The 20,756-nt window shown below is 47.5% G+C and overlaps 1 protein-coding gene across 1 annotated transcript; it reads right to left on the bottom strand.

Moving 5' to 3' along the window:
- Positions 1-13,490: 13,490 nt before the first annotated feature.
- Positions 13,491-14,846, bottom strand: TMEM200B (transmembrane protein 200B). The gene has a single exon (XM_056847236.1). The coding sequence runs from the start codon at positions 14,844-14,846 to the stop codon at positions 13,530-13,532; it is 1,317 nt and encodes a 438-aa protein (XP_056703214.1). The 3' UTR covers positions 13,491-13,529.
- Between the last annotated feature and the right edge of the window lie 5,910 nt (positions 14,847-20,756).

Raw genomic sequence — 20,756 nt, 5'->3', positions numbered from 1 at the left:
AAGGCTGCAGGTCTAGATGGCTGAAGACCAATGGGCTAATAGGCAGAAGGTCTGCCAGCCAACCTCATCTCAATCTCTCTTGGAGGGCTGTTTTTCCATATCTATGTAATGATTCAAAACTTCTATCCAGAAGAGAAGATGCATGAAAAGGGTCCCCCCCCCTTCCTAGTACACTTTTTGTCTAGCACTGTGCCTTTTAAACATCAGCGTGACACAGAATTCAAAGGGGGGAGGGCAAGGCAGAGAGTTAAAAAAACCTCCCTGTTCCTTAGGGTTGCCCGATCCCTCATTGTCACCGGCGGGAGGTTTTTGGGGCGAAGCTTGGGGAGGATGGGGTTTGGTGAGGGACTTCAATGCCATAGAGTCCAATTGCCCAAGCAGCCATTTTCTCCAAGGGAACTGATCTCTAGCAGGAGATCTCCAGCTAGTACCTGGAGGCTGGCAACCGTACTGATCCTGTTGATTTTTTGCCAGTCAAGCAGTTGTTAAAAGCACAGAGCTTCTGCCTCCAAAAAAGAAGGGCACTTTACTTTCTGAGCTGGATGGCCCAGGCTAGCCTGATTTGGGAAGCTAATCAGGGTTGGCCCTGGTTAGTACTTGGATGAGAGACCACCAAGCAAGTTCAGAGTTGCTACACAAAGACAGGCAATGGCAAACCATCTCTGCTCATCTCTTGGCCGGACCTGGATGGCCCAGGCTAGTCCGACCTTGCCAGAATTTGGAAGCTAAGCAGGGTTGGCCCTGGTTAGTACTTGGGAGACCACCCAGGGAGTCCAGGGTCACAAACCATTTCTATTTGCTTCTTGCCTTGAGATCCCCGTGGGGTCACTGTAAGTCAGCTGTGACTTGAAGGCACTTTCCACCACCACCACCACTGTTTAGCTTCAAGAGGTACAAAAGAAGGCAAAAAGGAGTTGTGTGGATGCAGGCTCCTCCTTTGGACTTCTGCAGCCCTTCGTGGGCCAGGAGTCCATCGGAGACAGGGTTTTGCTACTCCTGCAAGTCAATGTCAGGCTTTGCATCAGCCGCTTTCTCATTTCTTGTGGCACCGAACTGAAGCCTGGTCTCCAGAATGAAGTGCTTACGAAAGCAAAACAAATTAATCAGCTTCTCCAGCGAGGAAGAAAAAAACATGTTTGCCCCTGCCAAATCGCATATGTTGCTTGGCTGGGTGGGGGAAAGTCTGAACTCAGAAAGAGGTAAGATTCCAAAGCTGGATATTTTTAGTTTGTTTCTACTCCGCAGAAACTAAAGCGTTTAGCCCGATTAGGCTAAATTTGAGTTTATTTAGCCATGAACATGTCAAAAGGTGGGTTCTGTCCCTTGGGGAACTTTGGGAAAGAGATCAACAGACCGATAACAGTTAAGTAAGGCCAGCATCAAAGAACTGTGGGTTCCCAGAAAAAGTTTGTTTGAGGGCCTGGCTATTGCCATTTGAGAAAGGCTGTTGTACCAAGGAACTGCAGGAGGTGAAAGGCTCTCATTACAGAATGAAATTGTCACTGAAATTTGTATAAGACTAGTTAGCAATAGAAGAAGAGTTGGTTTTTATATGCCGACTTTCCCTATCACTTAAGGAAGACTCAAACCAACTTACAATCACCTTCCCTTCCCCACAACACCCTGTGAAGTAGGTGAGGCTGAGAAAGCTGTGACTGGCCCAAGGTCACCCAGCTGGCTTCGTGTGGAGGAGTGGGGAAACAAATCCAGTTCATCAGATTAGCCTCCGCCGCTCATGTGGACGAGTGGGGAATCAAACCCGGTTCTCCAGATTAGAGTCCACCGCTCTTAACCGCTACACCATTCTGTCTCTCAATAGAAACGTCTCCATCTCATATTGGGTTAGGGTTGCCAACCTCCAGGTACTAGCTGGAGATCTCCTGCTATTACAACTGATCTCCAGCCGATAGAGATCAGATCACCTGGTGAAAATGGCAGCTCTGGCAATTGGACTCTATGGCATTGAAGTCCCTCCCCTCCCCAAACCCCGCCCTCCTCAGGCCCCACCCCCCAAAATCTCCAAGTATTTCCCAACCTGGAGCTAGTAACCCTATATTGGGTGCATTGTAAATCAGAAGATATGAAACTGACAATGAAGTTTTCCAAATCATCATATTCAAACAGAAGAGAACCGTTGGTTCTTGTAGGTTATCCGGGCTGTGTAACCGTGGTCTTGGAATTTTCTTTCCTGACGTTTCGCCAGCAACTGTGGCAGCCATCTTCAGAGTAGTAACACTGAAGGACAGTGTCTCTCAGTGTCAAGGGTGTAGGAAGAGTAATATATAGTCAGAAAGGGGTTGGGTTTGAGCTGAGTATTGTCCTGCAAAAGTATTGTCCTGTAAGTATCAAGATAATGTGCTAATGAGGGTATGGTATGTTAATATGGAACCATTGTGTCCTGAAGTGATCTGTTAATGTGTGTAATCCAAAACTAATCTGTATGGCTATTGTTGAATGTTGTCTTTGTCTGGAGGTTTTTCAGGGCAGGAAGCCAAGCCTTATTCATTCTTAAGAATGAATAAGGCTTGGCTTCCTGCCCTGAAAAACCTCCAGACAAAGACAACATTCAACAATAGCCATACAGATTAGTTTTGGATTACACACATTAACAGATCACTTCAGGACACAATGGTTCCATATTAACATACCATACCCTCATTAGCACATTATCTTGATACTTACAGGACAATACTTTTGCAGGACAATACTCAGCTCAAACCCAACCCCTTTCTGACTATATATTACTCTTCCTACACCCTTGACACTGAGAGACACTGTCCTTCAGTGTTACTACTCTGAAGATGCCTGCCACAGTTGCTAGCGAAACGTCAGGAAAGAAAATTCCAAGACCACGGTTACACAGCCCGGATAACCTACAAGAACCAATGAACTCTGACCGTGAAAGCCTTCGACAATATTAAGAAGAGAACCGTGGTGGTAGGAAACTGCCTTTCCTTCCCACCAGTCATCGCTGGCTCCGGGGCTTGGGGAGTGTGTTCTTGATGCTCTATAAACAGCAACGGCTCCTCCTCTCTTGGCCTGAGCTAGGTCTCTTTAAGACTGGGCCTTTTATAGGTTATTGCTACCAGTTTGATAGTTAGTTAGCCCTCCAGAGAGGAAGAAGTAACTACTTAGGCTGGAAAGAGAACCAAAGGTGGAAAATGTCATGGAACTATTGCTCTGAGATACTTCAGTGGTTCTTGGCCTGTCGGTGCTTGATGCCAGGCACTGAAATTCCTTTTTTGGATCGGGTGTGTGACAAATGCTGCCCAGAAAGCAAATAGCAACTGGAGTGTGAGGAGTTGCCAAGATCATCTGCATTCTCTGTTAAAATGGAATGGGAAAGAAGAAGAGGAAGAGGAGAAATTGGTTTTTATATGCCGACTTTCTCTACCACTTAAGGGAGACTCCAACTGGCTTACAATCACCTTCCCTTCCGCTCCCCACAACAGACACCCTGTGAGATAGGTGGGGCTGAAAGAGCTCTAACAGAGCTGTAACTTGCCCAAGGTCACCTAGCTGGCTTCATGTGTAGGAGTGAGGAAACAAATCCAGTTCACCAGATTAGCCTCCACCGCTCATATGGAGAAGGGAATCAAACCTGGTTCTCCAGATCAACGCTCCAAACCACTGCTCTTAACCACTACACCACACTTGCTCCATTTCAGATGAAGCAGCGAGAGAGGAAGCAAGCCGATCCTTTTCTTTGAAAATGGAAACCTGTGAAAGAAGAGTTGCCTTAGGTAGATCATTCCTCTTTGACTGCTTGAGTGGACTGGCCATTTGGGGGCTCCCGATGGTCACTCCTGCAAATGCCTTGGAGAGCACTTGATTTGAAATGCGTAGAACGAGAGAGGATTAAATTGTGGTAACGTTAGCTTTCTTTGTGAGTTACAGGCAATACTTTGTGGGGGGGGAACTGAATGTTCTGCAATTTCCATTATGCTTGATTTTCATAATGGCTTCATTATGTAAATCAGAACTTCCATTTGTGCGGCTGGGAAATCCAAGCCCGAGAGAGAGGCAACAGACACTTCATACAGCTGTCTGGATCCGATTCCCAGACTAATAATGTATTGCTTTTGAATTAAAATTGAAGGCACATTTCACTTGTGCATCTTACCGGAATGTGATAGAAGAAGAGTAGTAGTTGGTTTTTATATACTGACTTTCTCTACCACTTAAGAGAGAATCAAACTGGCTTACAATCACCTTCCCCTCCCCTCCCCACAACAGACACCTCATGAGGTAGGTGGGGGCTGAGAGAGCTGTGTCTAGCCCAAGGTCACCCAGCTGGCCTTATGTGTAGGAGTGTGGAAACCAACCAGTTCACCAGATTAGCCTCTGCCGCTCATGTGGAGGACTGGGGAATCAAACCCAGTTCTCCAGATTAGAGTCCACCCCTCCAAACCACCGCTCTTAACCACTACACCAAAACACTACACCGCTCTTTCATGTCACCTACTGCCTGGTCCTTTTTAACTGGACGTGCCAGGAATTCAACTTTCTATACCACTTAAGGAAGAATCAAACTGGCTTACAATCACCTTCCCTTCCTGCAACAGACACCCTGTGAGGTAGGTGGGGCCGAGAGAGCTGTGACTAGCCCAAGGTCACCTAGCTGGCTTCATGTGTAGGAGTGTGGAAACCAACCAGTTCACCAGATTAGCCTCCGCCGCTCATGTGGAGGAGTGGGGAATCAAACACAATTCTCCAGATTAGAGTCCACCGCTCCAAACCACCATTCTTAACCACTACACCAGAGCTACCTGCTGCCATGTATGGATTCATCTTTAATATGTTATTGTAAGTACTATTTATATATATTTATATTTAAAAACCTAGCCCCAATCCAGCATTAATGGCTCTAGATCCTTGCTCCCAGGAACAAAAAGGAAGGAGCTTCAACATCAACATCCCAAGTCAGAAATCTGGAAAGAAGGCCAGCTGGCGGCAGAAGATCAGTGACCCACCCCCAAATCCCCCTAATTAAGTGCTAGATTCGAGTCCAATAGCACCTTACGGAAGAAGGAAGAATCAAACCGGCTTACAATCACCTTCCCTTCCCCTCCCCACAACAGATACCCGGTGAAATAGATCAGAAGGCGGTTAAGGGGAGACATGATAGAGGTCTATAAAATTATGCATGGAATGGAGAGAGTGGACAGGGAGAAGCTTTTCTCCCTCTCTCAAAATACAAGAATGCTGGGTCATCTGCTGAAGCTGGAGGGTGAGAGATTCAAAACAGATAAAAGGAAGTAGTTCTTCACACAATGCATAGTTAAATTGTGGAACTCCCTGCCCCAGGATGTGGTGATGGCTGCCAACTTGGAAGGCTTTAAAAGGGGAGTGCACATGTTCATGTAGGAGAGAGCTACTCATGGCTACTAGTCAAAATGAATACTAGTCATGATGCATACCTATTCTCTCCAGGATCAGAGGAGCATGCCTATTCTACTAGGTGCTTTGGAACCCGGGCAGGATAATGATGCTGCAGTCGTAGGTGGGGCTGAGAGAGTTCGGAGAGAACTGGGACTAGCCCAAGGTCACCCAGCAGGCTTCATGTGGAGGAGTGGGGAAACCAACCCAGTTCACCAGATTAGCCTCCGCCGCTCATGTGGAGGATTGGAGAATCAAACCCGGTTCTCAAGATCAGAGTCCACCACTCCAAACCACCGCTCTTAACCACTACCCAATGAGCTTCCATAGCAGAGTGCGGATTCTAAGCAGGGTCTCCCAGATCAAAAGTCTAGCCACTACACTGCACTGCACTACATGCTGCCTAAGAAAAAGTTATGGAATTGTTCTGCCCTTTTGGGAAAGGGCTGAACTAGATCAGTGCTGGATCTCTTCCAAAACCGAAACTAACACTTTGATGAGTGAACAAAGCCAAGGCTCTTTGCCAACCCGATTCCCTCTGTGTGCCTCTGTATTAGAGAGCAATCCTCTTAACTACAGTGAACGGCTTATCCTTGGCCTGCAGCCAAGAATAGGGAAAAGGGAAGGAGAGAACAAGCACACATCTCTCTCTAGTGCTCTAAGATCACTGGAAGGATGCATTACATGGAAGGAAAAGTTTATAAAAATAGCAAGGAGCTTCATTGATCCCCAGTAGTTTATATAAAGGATGGAATGCAAACCCAGCCCTTGCAGGGAATTGCACAGAAGGGTGAATTCAATCAGGTGGCTTTTCCAACCCCAACACAGGGGTTATGGGAGAAGCTGGAGCTAGAAGAGGAGTTGATTTTAATACCTCACTTTTCTCTACCACAAGGAGGAAGAAGAGTTGGTTTTTATATGCCGACTTTCTCTACTACTTAAGGAAGAATCAAACCGGCTTACAATCCCCTTCCTTCCCCCTCTCTATAACAGACACCCTGGGAAGTAGGTGGGGCTGAGAGAGCTCTAAGAGAGCTGTGACTAGCCCAAGGTCCCCCAGCTGGCTTCATGGGTAGGAGTGGAAAAACCACCCCGTTCGCCAGATTAGCCTCCGCCGCTCATGTGGAGGAGCAGGGAATCAAACCCGGTTCTCCAGATCAGACCCCACTGCTCCAAACCTACCACTCTTAACCACTACACCACGCTGGATCCCATGACCTCAGGAAAAAACTTTCCCAGAGTCCCACAGGACTACTTGGCGGAAGGGAACGTGGGAAAAACATGGCAGCCTTATTGTAGGGAGTTAGTTCCTATTTCCTACTGGGAGGAGGACTGGAATGTTTTTGACTTGGTGGGACTGACGGGGCTTAAAGGAGCTTGAAAGAGTCATGTTTGTTCTTGCCTCCAGGATGTCATGGGTGTACATGCACAGGGGGTCAACATGCTTGGTGGAGGGGGCCCCTCAGAGGACATCTTGCTCACCTCCCTCCACATCTTGAAGTCTGTGACGAACAACTAAAGCACGGACTAAACTAGCCTCCTCTGGGGGCTTTCCAGATCGTTCATTGTCACCGCTGCAAAGGAACAATAAAGCTGATCTAGAGTATAAAGTTGGCTTATACTCTGGGCAGGTGGCCAAACACTCTTTTGCCTTGACTTCACGCCGTTAGGATTTGATTTCCAGATTGATTCTGAATTGTGCGGAGCCCTCGCATCGACGGGCAACCTGCCCAATTTGCTCAACCAGCTACTGAGCATGCAGGACTTTCCATTTCGGAGCTCTTGCAGATGTATTTTTGAACAGGTTTCCCCATGTACAATTTGTGCACAACCTTGATCTTGTACAGCTGGTGTGGTAGCCAATCTATGCATTTATGGGTACCCTTGCTGTAAGGATGGTAGGGGCTGTATTCGAGATAATTGCCATACTTCCTTGCTGGATGGAGAGTGTGTGTAATTGTGGCTCAGTGGTGGAGCATCTGTTTGGTGGCGCATCTGCTTAGACAGCCAGCATGGTGTGGTGGTTAAGAGCGGTGGTTTGGAGCAGTGGAGTCTGATCGGGAGAACCAAGTTTGATTCCCCACTTCTCCACGTGAGCGGCAGAGGCTAATCTGGTGAACTGATTTGTTTTCCCCCACTCCTCCACATGAAGCCAGCTGGGTAACCTTGGGCTAGTCACAGCTCTCTCAGCCCCGCATACCTCACAGGGGGTCTGTTACAGGAAGGGAAGGTGATTGTAAGCCAGTTTATTCTTCCTTAAGTGGTATAGAAAGTTGGCATATAAAAACCAGCTCTTCTTCTTGGCATGCTGAAGGCCCCAGGTTGAATTCCTGGCACGTCCAATTAAAAAGGACCAGGCAGTAGGTGACGTGAAAGACCTCTGCCTGAGACCCTGGAGAGCCACTGTCAGTCAAAGTAGGCAATCCTGACCTTGATGGACCAAGGGTCTGATTTAGTATAAGGCAGCTTCATGTGTCCACGAGCCAAACATTCAAAGAACTATATAGAAACAAAGGGAATTGTGCAGGTGGTTCCCAATTCGTACTGCCAATTCTGAGCACCACTCAAGTTGGCGGAAATTCACTTTTCAAACCAACATGGCTTGCTCCCACAGTATCTTCTCATCAGTTAAGCTGGAGATCCCAGCATGCTCCCACTTTTAGAAATTAGGTTGGAAGGGCCTTGTCTGCTGTAGCACCTCTCCTTTGGAATTCACTTCCTGCAGAGGACCAAAATTACGTGTGGTGCAGTTCTCCAGAGGTGCCATTTGACCCTGAGAAGCAGTTTGTGGGATGATGTAATGTGTACTGGGACAGTGATGCTCAGGAAGGGTGTTCACTCAATCCCCAATCGTGCCAGTTTCCCCCAATGAAAACTATACCCACTCCAGCCTCTTCAATAAATAGCAAGGTAAAAAGACCTTCACAAGATAGAGACCTGTATTTCCCCCCTACTGAGGCTAAAAGCAGCCTGGGGGAGTGATATAGCACAGGGATTCGAACCTGGCTGTTCCAGATCCTTGTCAGACACTCTAAAAGAAGAAGAGTTGGTTTTTATATGCCAACTTTCTCTACCACTTAAGGAAGAATCAAACCGGCTCACAATCACCTTCCCCTCTCCACAACAGACACCCTGTGAGGTAGGTGGGGCTGAGAGAGCTCTAAGAGAGCTGTGACTAGCCCAAGGTCACCCAGCTGGCTTCATGTGTATAAGTGGGGAATCAAACCCAGTTCTCCAGATCAGACTCCACTGCTCCACACCACCGCTCTTAACCACTGCAACACGCTGATTCTCTCTAACCATACTGGTGTGTACAGAGCAAAGGCAGTTTGCAACATGATGAACATAGGAGCACGTCTTCACTGGCCTATTACCAGAATGTGTTTTGATTATATGATCATCTTTTAATGAACTCTTGACTCTATGGGAAGAAATCCCTGCAGTTATGATAAATGACTGTGTAGCTGAACAGGGAACCAGCTATGATAAAGGACTTCATTTTTTTTTTCAAACCAAGGCAACTGCTTCTAAGTACTGTTCCACCACCAGGCATTGCATGTTTTAAAAAATGGCCACCAGGCACATATTTCCAACTCACAGCTGCTAGCTCAGCAGGTGAGTTCTTCTATGTTCCTTTTCTGTGCCAAACTTTACTTTTTTTGGTATGCACGGTTCACTCCTACACATTCAAGCGCATGCGCGGAGGTCCCTCCGGTGCATTTGCGACCAACCCTCTTGGGCTTCCCGAGCATAATTGTATCCTGCTTTTCAGCCTAGGAAACAGCTCCCAAAGCGGCAGATGGGACATAAAACCCAGTACAAATGCCAATGAAAATACAGTGCAAACTGCTTCTTGGAGAGCGGTTCTCAGCAAGGCCTGGGTCCCGGCAGGATGGAAAGGGGCTTGCTTGGTGCCTCCATTGTAACGGGTACAGGCCCCCTTGCCATTAGATGATCCAAATGCTGCAGACTTTGATGTTAGCAGGTAATGTCCGGATTCACCCTTGGGAGCTTGTTGCTCACACTGCAATTAAAATACTTGTGATTTCTAGATGCAGGAAAAGGCTCCTAGTAGGCTTCTGAGTGCCAGCATGGTGTAGTGGTTAAAAACGGTGGTTTGGAGCGGTGGACTCTGATCTGGAGAACCAGGTTTGATTCCCCACTCCTCCGCATGAGCGGCGGGCGCTAATCTGGTGAACTGGGTTGGTTTTCCCACTCCTCCGAATGAAGCCAGCTGGGTGACCTTGGGCTAGTCACAGCTCTCTTAGAGCTCTCTGGGTCCCACCTACCCCACAGGGTGTCTGTCGTGAGAGGGGAAGGTGACTGTAAGCTGGTTTGATTCTTCCTTTAAGTGGTAGAGAAAGTCGGCATAAAAAAACCAAGTCTTCTTCATTTTTGGGGAGGCAGGGTTTGACTGCCTCTGTGTTTCACTGGGCTTCCTGGAAACACCTGGCCAGCCACTAGGGAGACTGCACACCAAACTAGATGGGGGGCTGATCGTGCAGGCATCACAATACACTATGGGTTGGATCCAGCAAGGCATGAATCTGGAAAACTACTCAGGCTCTCAGATAACTTGGGAGTTGGAGAGGGCAGGGAAGTTGCTCTCAGATGAAAATCCAAGGGTTTCTGCTAAATTTTGTGCCGCCGCATCCAAAATTAGGCACAAATTGTTGGGATGACCTGCCTTATTATCTATGTATATAGTAATGTCCTCTTAGAATTTTGTGTAGTCTCCAGTGGATTTTATACTTGGAATTCCTGGTTTTAATGTTTAAATGTTTCTGTATATGTCTGGCTATGTGAACACATGAAGATGCCTTATCCTGAATCAGACCATCAAGGTCCATTGACGTCAGTATTGTCTACTCAGACCAGCAGCGGATCTCCAGGGTCTCAGGCAGAGAGGTCTTTCATGTCACCTACCTGCCTAGTCCCTTTAACTGGAGATGCTGGGGATTGAACCTCGGACCTTCTGCACGCCAAGCAGATGCTCTACCACTGTGCTGTATCAATAAATGACTGACTGCAGAAACATGCAATTACAAAGCACCTCTGCTCATCTCTCGCCTTGAAAACCCCTTGAGGTGTAGCCATGAATTGGTTGCGAGTCGACGGCACTTGAATATTATCACTAACTGCCCTCATGGCCCAGATTAGCCTGAACTTATCGGACCTTGGAAGCTAAGCAGGATCAGCCCTGGTATGGACTTGGATGGGAGACCATCGAAGGAAGACCGGGGTGGGTATGCAGATGAAAGCAACGGCAAGCCACATCTGGTCATCTCTTGCCATCATGGGTCGGTGGTGACTTGATGGCACACAACGATTATTTTTCCTAGAAGGGCTTACAGCAGCAAGAACGGAGCACTGTTGATCAGGGACGTGCTTTCACACAAGAGGGTAGCCGAGGTCATGGCAGAAGAACTGGAAAAGTATGAAAAGAATCTGAAACGAGACATTCCAAACCTAGCGGGGGGGGGGGGGAGACAATCAAATGTGTTCTCCTCTTCTTGGAAGCAAAGATTAACTTCCTAAAATCAGATAAACAGGCTCGAGTCACACTTAGGGTCAATGCACACATTACAAAGTCATCATTTGGAGAGCCAGTGTAGAGTAGTGGTTAAGAGTGGTGGAGTCTGATCTGGAGAACCGGGTTTGATTCCCCACTCCTCCACATGAGCGGCGGAGGCTAATCTGGTGAACTGGATTTGTTTCCCCACTCCTACGCATGAAGCCAGGTGGGTGAACTTGGGCTAGTCACAGCTCTCTCAGCCCCACCTACCTCACAGGGTGTCTATGTTGGGGAGGGGAAAGGAAGGTGATTGTAAGCCAGTTTGATTCTCCCTTAAGTGGTAGATAAAGTAGGCATATAAAAACCAACTCTTCTCCATCATCATCATGCCTCCCATACTCAGGGAACAGTTGTTGTTATTATTGTTATTTTACCATCAAGTCACAGCCAACTGATGGCAACCCAGGAGGGTTGTCAAGACAAGAGATGAACAGAGGCAGTTTGCCATCGTCTCCCTCTGCAAAGCAACCTTGGACTTGCTCGGTGGTCTACCATCCAACTACTAAAGAGCCAGCGTGGTGTAGTGGTTAAGACCGGTGGTTTGGAGAAGTGGACTCTGACCTGGAGAACTGGGTTCGATTCCCCACTCCTCCACAGGAGCGGTGGAGGCTAATCTGGTGAACCGGGTTGGTTTCCCCACTCCTACACATGAAGCCAGCTAGGTGACCTCGGGCTAGTCACAGTTCTCTCTGAACTCTCTCAGCCCCACCTACCTCACAGGGTGTCTGTCGTGGGGAGGAGAAGGGAAGGTGATTGTAAGCCCGTTTGATTCTTCCCCATATCATAAAATGGTAATAAGATTAACTAGAAAAGAGCAATTTCAGGTGGGTAGCCATGTTCTTCTGCTGTGGAAAAGCAAGATTGGAGTCCAGTAGTACCTTACAGACCAATAAGATTTTCAGGGTATAAGCTTTCGAGAGTCAAAGCTCCTTTTATCAGATACGAGTCGCAATGGAGATCATTTAGCCCTTATATTCCAGCCAGAAGCTGGGGATGGTGTTACAAAGAAGGCCGTAGGGCTCCAAAGGTACAATGCAAAATATTATCAGCTCGATTAGAGCAGAGAAGAAATGCTTGGCTACTTGTATTTGATGAAGAGAGATTTGACTCTCAAAAGCTTATACCCTGGAAATCTTGTTCACCTTTAAGGCACTACCGGACTCTAACCTTGCTCTAGCAAACAGTAAGCTTTCTGAGAAGAACTTAAGAAGACCCGCATGCGAAGGCAGGCCCATCGGGTCCAACATCCTGTTTCCAACTACGGGCAAGTCGATGCCTTCAGGTGGCCTACCGGCAGACCACCAAAACCAAACCCTCCCACCTGTGATTGCCCCTAGCAACTAGCATTCAGATGTTCACCACACATGGAGGTTAAAGGCCCTTGATGACCTACCCTGTATGATTTTTTGTCTAGTCCCTGTTCAAAGTCGTCCAAACCAACTGCCATTTCTACATCCTGAGGCAATGAGTCCCACAGTTAATTGTATAAAGTACTTTTTTAAAAAAAATCTACCGCCCACTGATTTAATTGGCTGTTCCCAAGTTCTAGTATCACGAAACAGGAAGGGGAAAAAAAACCCTCTCCACATCACACTTCACTTTATTAATGTCAATCAGGTCCTCCCTTCCGTTCTCTTTTTTCTTTCTGAACTAAAAATCTCCAAACCGTTTAGCCTTTCCTCGTAGCGAAGGAAAGGGACCATACCCACCGGAGCCAGCTGGTGAGTTTAAATCAAAAAGAAATTCCACACAGTCAGTTAAGTGACTCAAGGCCTTGGCAGCACAGAGGGCGTTATTTAATATCCTTGTTTGGTTGGTACATACCTCGTGATTATCTAAAAGTCCTGAAATGGAAGACTCACCAATTTGCACGATTTTACCTAGAAACGTTCCGCTTTCTCAGAACCCCAATTAACAGATTGGCAAGAATACACTTTTTAAAAAAAACACCTTTAAAAAAAAAAAAAAAACTCGCTCCGCAACGTGGAAGGGGAAATACCCACAAGCATTAACTGTAAAAGTTTAGAAAGACTTCATTTACAAAATATATAATCTCATGATTTTCAAAAAACCCATTCCTCGTAACTTAGGAAGCACTAGATCCTCAATTAAGATGCTCATTTCTCAGCCAGCAGGAATAGGTCACCCAGACGCAGCCCTACCAAATGTGTTGGTTAAAAGAGGCTGCTTAGGGGACTTTACAGAGAATATCCAGTTCCCAACCAGTATCCCCACTCAAAAAACTAGGACTTGTATTTCCATTTCTTTATCAAGGATGTTCACAGGCAGAGAAAGGGAGCAAGGTTGAAGTGGGTTCTTATAAGGCAAGGAGGAAAAACAGGCCCTTGAGAAAAAAAATCGATCAATCAAGTGGCATCTGACACATTTCTTCTTGGCCGGTCTGTGCCTGGCATTGTGAACTGGCTGAAGAGTCATCCCTGCTAAGTTAATTTCAAAATAGATGTATATTTATATGCACTCACACACTCACATCCACTCTTGGCAATACCCGACACGACCCAGCAGAATACCACATAGGAGAAACCAGCAACAAACGTGGTCCCCTGCAGTAGAATCAGACCTTGGAACCTGCTTCCATTACAGCTTCCTGCAAATTCTGTCCACTCTCACCCCCAGTAAAATCCCTAGTCGCCTCCAGAAGCCAATCCGAGGATTCACCTCTGCTTCCCAGTTTCGCACAGTTGACCAAGCCAATCTGGTCAAGCCTTGGCCAGCTCCTGTGTTTCCTTTCTTTGGCCGGGGCCACCAAGCGCACCCCTGGCTGGCCAAGATCCAGGGATCTGGAGTGACCCGACAGAGGGATCTGAGTGTCTGAGCCGAATCCTCTCTTTGGACATTCAGCATGCAGAAGTTTCTCGAACGAGTCAGCAGAGGGAGACCCGCTATCCATATCAATCACGACATGGCTGCGGTGGAGGTCGTCTCTACTGGAAGCGACATCACCGCACTCGGGTAAGACTGTCCACGAGAGCCTCAGCACTTCCTCTTTCTCCTCTGGCAACCGAACGCAATGGCCTTCTGAGTCCTGGGCGGGGGAGACACCCTGGCTCTCGAGAAGACAGTTGTTGAGCTTGATGAGAGGCAGAGAAAGAGCATTGATGGCTGAGGAGATGACAGACTCTCCTCCGTAAGCAACGGACAGGCTGGGGTTCCCTCGCGCGGAGTTACCAGAGTCCGAGCGGACGCTCACAAGGGAAGCAGAAGGCGAAACTTGGTGAAGAAACTGAGCTGTAGTCTGAAGTCTACCGGATCTGTAAGCGTTCGCCCATTTCTTCATAGGGCTGGGGCAGGTCCGGAAGCCACCTGAGGAGAGGTCCATTTCGTAGCAGCTTTCCACACACTTTGTGTCGGCCTCAAAGGTGGAAGGGGTCAGCCTCCGCTGGAAGTAACTGCTGACGGGACTCGTATCCTGAGGGAGGCCCAGGGTCAGGGAATAGAGTTCCCTCTGCATCAACAGGCGGGTCTCCATATCCCTGTTCTCATACAACATGGTGTTGGCACAGATGAAGATGAAGAGACCAATGCCCATAATAACGGGACCAATAAGCTTTAGCTTCTCGCTGTAGGGGAAGAGGCGGGGATGGGGAGAGACCTTCACTTCCTTCTTGAGATCATCCACAGTGCTGGAGTTCCCCGTCCTGTTCCCGGACCGCGTCCCGTGTGGGCCACGGTGAGGCCAGTACCCGATCACAGCTATGGTCATGCCCACCAGGACCACGGAGATGCCCACCATCACAAAGGCCCCCGACGGGGAGCGCATCCGCAGCTTTCCTTTTACGGTCACCTCAGAGGATACCTTGCGCCTGAACCTGCGCCGCCGCCATCGGGAAGGTCCCCCTGACTTCTTCTCTGTAGGGTTATCATTCTTCATGGCTCCCGCAGCTTCACCGCCTCCCGCTGCCTTTGGGTCGTTCACAGGTCATCTTTCAACAGTTGGCAAGAGAAGAGAAAGAATTAATAGCGCAAGGCAAAAAAAAAAGATGATTCTATCTATTTATTTAGATTGGGGTCCCCAACCTTTTTTTTAATAATATTTTTTTATTTTCTTCATTTAATGTATCAACAAAAACAATATAATAGTAATAATAAAAAGAAAAACAAGTAATATATCTAATTTAACAATAGAATGACTTCACCCTCTCCCTCTTCCATCTAAAAATGAATTGTATAAACCTTTGCTAACGGAACTAATCCCAATATTATTTTAATTAACCTGTTCTTATCTTATCCAACATTATTAAATCAATACCTAATATAAAAATTAATACAAAGTATAAATAAGGGATTAGATGAAAGAGTATCCTTTAAATGGTCCCGTTAAAAAATGACTTTAGGATCCCCAACCTTTTGGAGCCTCTGGGCAGCTTTGGAATTAGGGTTGCCAACCTCCCGCTACTAGCTGGAGATCTCCTGCTATTACTACTGATCTCCAGCCGATAGAGATCCGTTCCCCTGGAGGAAAGGGCTGCTTTGGCAATGGGACTCTATGGCAATGAAGTCCCTCCCCTCCTCAAACCCCGCCCTCTTTAGGCTCCGCCCCCAAAACCTCCTGCCGGTGGCAAAGAGGGACCTGGCAACCCTATTTGGAATTCCGACACGGTGTGGTGGGCACAACCACCAAAGGGCTGCCACAGCTGACCTCTGGGCACCCAGTGAGGATTGTTGTGCTGTCGTGACAGCAGCTGCTAAAGCAATGTTTTAAAAAATCTGCACAGACCATCAAATCTCCAGTGGCCGATCAGAAGCTTGCTGGGGGAAAAGCCCCACCGTGCCTCGCCCACTTTCTAAAAACCCTTGGTGGGTGCCAGGAAAGGTGTCAGCAGGCGCCACGCCGCCCACAGGCACAACGGTGGGAATCTCTAATTTGAAAAATTGGGACCCAAAGTAACTTGCAAGATTGTTCTCCTCCTCTCCTTTCATTCAAATGCAGAGAAAGAAGAGGGGGCATTACATCCTACTTGAAACATCTACCAGCAAAATGGATGCAGGCTTACCTAGCTCCATCCACCAACCTATATACGAGTCCTGCTGAATCAGACCAACAGTTGTCTTGGGGTTGCCAACCTCCAGGTACTAGTGGGAGATCTCCCGCCATTACAACTGATCTCCAGCCGATAGAGATCAGTTACCGGGAGAAAATGGCCGCTTTGGCAATTGGACTCTATGGCACTGAAGTCCCTCCCCTCCTCAAACCCCACCCTCCTCTAGCGCTGCCCACCAAAACCTCCCACCGGTAGCGAAGAGGGACCAGGCAATCCTAAATGGTCTCTCCCTCCCCACAATGGTCCTTTCCTTTCCTTATTACACCGCTCTGACCAAAAGTCTGGAGCAAAGTCAAAAACAAATACTAGACAAAATACAATATTTCCAGATTGGTGTCTGCCAGCAAAAAAGAGATCATGTGGGACTGAACAGGGGTTTCCCCCATAAGCTTCTAAAGGAATCATCCTTCAGTAAATGTAACACACACACACACCCCGTTGTAGCCTGGGTATTGGGCATTGAAAACAGACCCTTCAGTTTAAAGTTGAAGGCGCCTATCCAGGCCTTGGACTCCAATGAGCTCTGTGCAAACTCCACACGACTTGGTATTTCTACTATCTGGTGTAAAAAGTGGACGGTCAATAGACTCCGTTATCCCCAACCCAGCAGCTGTCTGATCAAAGCACCAAAGACAGTTTTTTCTGATTACAAAATTATTTTCTGCTGAAGGAAACAAAATTCGGACAGGCAGTCTCTCAAGAAAGGAAGAGCTCTCCACAGCCAGGAGCCTTCTTTGCTTGCATTGCTCTGCATTTCCCCAAAGCTAAAAAAAAAAAGCCTTGGATATAATGGAGAAGGGAGAACCATCTTTGCCAAACCCAAATTGTTTGGAGGAAGGATGGGGGGGGGGGTAAAAACTACATAAAACCTTTTGAATTTTATCGTCACAAGTTGCCCTTGTATAATGCGAAGAAGAGAAGTTGGTTTTTATATGCGACTTTCTCTACCACCTAAGGAAGAAACAAACTGGAAGGAACATCACCTTCCCTTCCCCTCCCCACAACAGACACCCTGGGAGGTAGGTGGGGCTGAGAGAGCTGTGACTGGCCCAAGGTCCCCCAGCTGGCTTCGTGCGGAGGAGTGCGGAAACCAACCCGGTGCATCAGATCAGCCTCCGCTGCTCATGTGGAGGAGTGGGGAATCAAACCCGGTTCTCCACATCAGAGTCCACTGCTCCAAACCACCGCTCTTAACCACTACACTATGGTGGCTCCCTTGAGCCTCCACAGTTGATGGAAAAGGTGGTATATGCGTTTGTGTATGCACACACACACAAGTATGTGAGTGTGATCATCCTGGAGTTTTGTAGAAGGATGGCCAAAGAAAAAGGATGAACAAAGAAAAAGCTTGCTACTTTAAAACATTTTTTTGATTAAGCCAGCATGGTCCTAGTCCTCATGGTTCTGGCGGCTTTTTTTTGTTGTAATGGCGCACATCATGTCTGCAAAAGTCTTGGTTTATCAGGAGCGGGGAAGAGATGCAGGGCTGCTGGAAAGGGAAGCGTCGACTTCTCGGAAGAGGGCGGGAGCGCGTGTTTGACTGGGACGGCTCTCGACTCTCAGAGCGACATGCAAAAGAACACCGGCCAAGCCGGCCTTTCGAAACTCCTCCCTATCCATTTTCAGGGTCTTAAAGGTATGATTAGTCTCCCGGGGCGAAAAAATGAAATGTAAAAAAGCTCGCTTATGAAAAGTGTGGGTCTGAGCCAGACTGCTAGGCGATGACAATTTTCAGGAGGGAAGGAGAATTAAAAAAGAAAAAGAAAAAAGATGACATTTCAAAGAAGTCTGGGGAAAACTCCGCTAATCCTTTTGTAAGGTACGTTTGCAGTCGTGCCTGACGATGGAGCCACCGCTGAAGCCGGCCTTTGTTTCCTCCGGGTGCCGCTGAACAAAAAACATTTTAAGCTTCCCCCTTGGTATATTCAAGCTTGTTTTCCTCCTTTCCTTTCAGCCTGCAATTGCTTGTCCCCCAGACCTCTGCTGAGAAGGACTTGGCTTTAATTGCCGTCGGAGAGGTGACCTCCCTTATCGACTGGTATTAAAGCGGTCTGGCCTCCCGCTGGCTATGTGGGTGGTCCCATCCCCGTTGGCATTTTTTAAAAACAAAAATCTGGTGGTGTGTATATGTGTGTGAGTGGGTGATAAGCGACAGGAAGGTTGCTCTTAGGAAGGACACGTTTCTTTTGATGGGATTCACGACCGTTTCTCGTAAATCCTTACCGACGAACCTGCACGGCAGCCCTGTTTCTGGTTATCGGCCATTGCGGGACGATATTCTCTGTGTGTGTGTGTATTAAGCGCCGTCAAGTCGTTTCCGACTCATGGCGACCCTATGAATCAAAGTCCTCCAAAACGTCCTTTCTTTGACAGCCTTGCTCAGGTCTTGCAAACTGAGGGATGTGGCTTCCTTTATTGAGTCAATCCATCTCTTGCTGGGTCTTCCTCTTTTCCTGCTGCCTTCAACTTTTCCTAGCATTACTGTCTTTTCCAGTGACTCTTGTCTTCTCATAATGTGACCAAAATACGACAGCCTCAGTTTAGTCATTTTAGATTCTAGGGTCAGTTCAGGCTTGATTTGATCTCTATTTCATGCTATATCAGCCATCGAGCCAGTGTGGTGTAGCAGCCCAAGAATCAGATTAAGATCTGGGAGACCCTGGTTTGGATCTCCACTCTGCTATGGAAGCTTGCTGGGTGACTTTGGGACAGTCACACAGTCTAAGCATAACCTATCTCACAGGATTGTTGTGAGGATAAAGAGGAGGAGGAGAAGAACTGGGTCTGATTCCCCACTCCTCCGCATGAGCGGCGGAGGCTAATCTGGTGAACCGGGTTGGTTTCCCCACTCCTCCACATGAAGCCAGCTGGGTGACCTCGGGCTAGTCACAGCTCTCTTAGAGCTCTCTCAGCCCCAACTACCTCACAGGTTGTCTGTTGTGGGGAGGGGAAGGGAAGGTGATTATAAACCCATTTGATTCTTCCGTAAGTGATTGTAAGGGAAGGTGATTGTAAGCTGGTTTGATTCGTCCTTAAGTGGTAGAGAAAGTCGGCATATAAAAACCAACTCTTCTTCTTCAGCCTGGGGACGTTACAGCAGGAAGTTCTCTAGCACAGGCACCTTTAAAAGCACTGGAAGGGTGCTTCAATTGGTGCTCCTGTGCACATCATATTCATTTCAATGAGGCTTGCATGGGAGACCTTACCACTGGATCACTTCCTATAGCAACAACTGCTCAGAAGTTCTAAATCATCACCGCTCCGTGTTCCAAAGATAAGCCTTTAATTCTAGAGCTGACCATTTTCCCAGCAAGGTGGCACAGATCATCCGTGATCTCTGCTTTTCATTACAAGCGATGACTCAGCGTCACATTCAACCCACCAGCGTTTTGGCACACAACTATCACCCCTGTAATGAAGGAGGGCAACTCCACTGCCTTCCCAGACTGCCTTGCAAGAAAAGGAAGCGTCTGACAGGAAATGCAATTTCTGAACATAAGAACAGAAGGCCATGCTGGATCAGACCAAGGTCCAACAAGTCCAGCAGTCTGTTCAAACAGTGGCCAACCAGGTGCCTCTAGGAAGCCCCCAAACAAGACGACTACCGGAGCACCATCCTGCCTGTGCTCCACAGCACCTAATATAATGGGCATGCTCCTCTGATCCTGGAGAGAATAGGTTAGCATCATGACCAGTATCCATTTTGACTAGTAGCCATGAATACCCCTTTCCTCCATGAACATGTCCACTCCCCTCTTAAAGCCTTCCAAGTTGGAAGCCATCACCACATCCTGGGGCAGGGAGTTCCACAATTTAACTATTTGTTGTGTGAAGAAATACTTCCTTTTATCTGTTTTGAATCTCTCACCCTCCAGCTTCAGCAGATTCTAGTATTATGGGAGAGGAGAAAAGCTTCTCCCTGTCCACTCTCTCCAAACCATACATCATTTTATAGACCTCTATCATGTCTCCCCTTAACCGCTTTCTTTCCAAGCTAAAAAGCCCTAAGCGTTTTAACCGCTCCTCATAGGGCAGTTGCTCTAGTCCCCTGATCATTTTGATTGCTCTTTTCTGCACCTTCTCAAGCTCTGCAATATCCTTTTTTAGTTGTGGTGACCAGAGCTGTACACAGTATTCCAAGTGTGGTCTCACCATGGATTTGTACAAGGGCAGTACAATAGCAGCAATCTTATTCTCAATTCCTCGTCTAATTATGGCCAGCATGGAATTTGCCTTTTTAACAGCAGCTGCACACTGGGTTGACATCTTCATCGAGCTATCTGATTGCCCTCTGCACTCCACTGCAACAAGCTATTTAGATCCTACTCTTGGGAAAGGTTTCTGGCAGAATATCTGTGAACTGGATTAGATTCCAGTCATGTGAACCACCTCTGGATTTTAAGCTTTCTATGTCAGGAGCCGGACCCTTTTAGTCAACTGGGTGCAGGTCTGACTCAGTAGCAGAGAATCTGCTTTGCATGCAGAAGGTTCGATCCCTGGCATCTCCATTAAAAGGATCAGGACACAGATAAAGGGAATCTGTTCTAGACTACGGAGAGCTAGACTAGAGAACACAAAGCTGGCCTTGATAGACCACCGGTCTGACTCAATATTTATTTAGGAGACTTAGGAGAGCCAGTATGGTGTAGTGGTTAAATGATCTAGGATCTGGGAAACCCAGGTTCGAATCTCCACTCTGGCCCCAGGACACCAAGCAAGCTTCCATGACAGTCACATAT

This window comes from Euleptes europaea, chromosome 3 (genome assembly GCF_029931775.1).
Source record: "Euleptes europaea isolate rEulEur1 chromosome 3, rEulEur1.hap1, whole genome shotgun sequence".
In the NCBI taxonomy this organism is placed as follows: Eukaryota; Metazoa; Chordata; class Lepidosauria; order Squamata; family Sphaerodactylidae; genus Euleptes; species Euleptes europaea.
Note: the sequence above shows the minus strand (reverse complement) of the source record. Positions and strands in the feature narration are given on the sequence as shown.

What these genes read in the sequence shown, in the direction of transcription:
- TMEM200B (XM_056847236.1), bottom strand. Translation starts at nt 14,846, where the DNA reads ATGAAGAATGATAACCCTACAGAGAAGAAGTCAGGGGGACCTTCCCGA.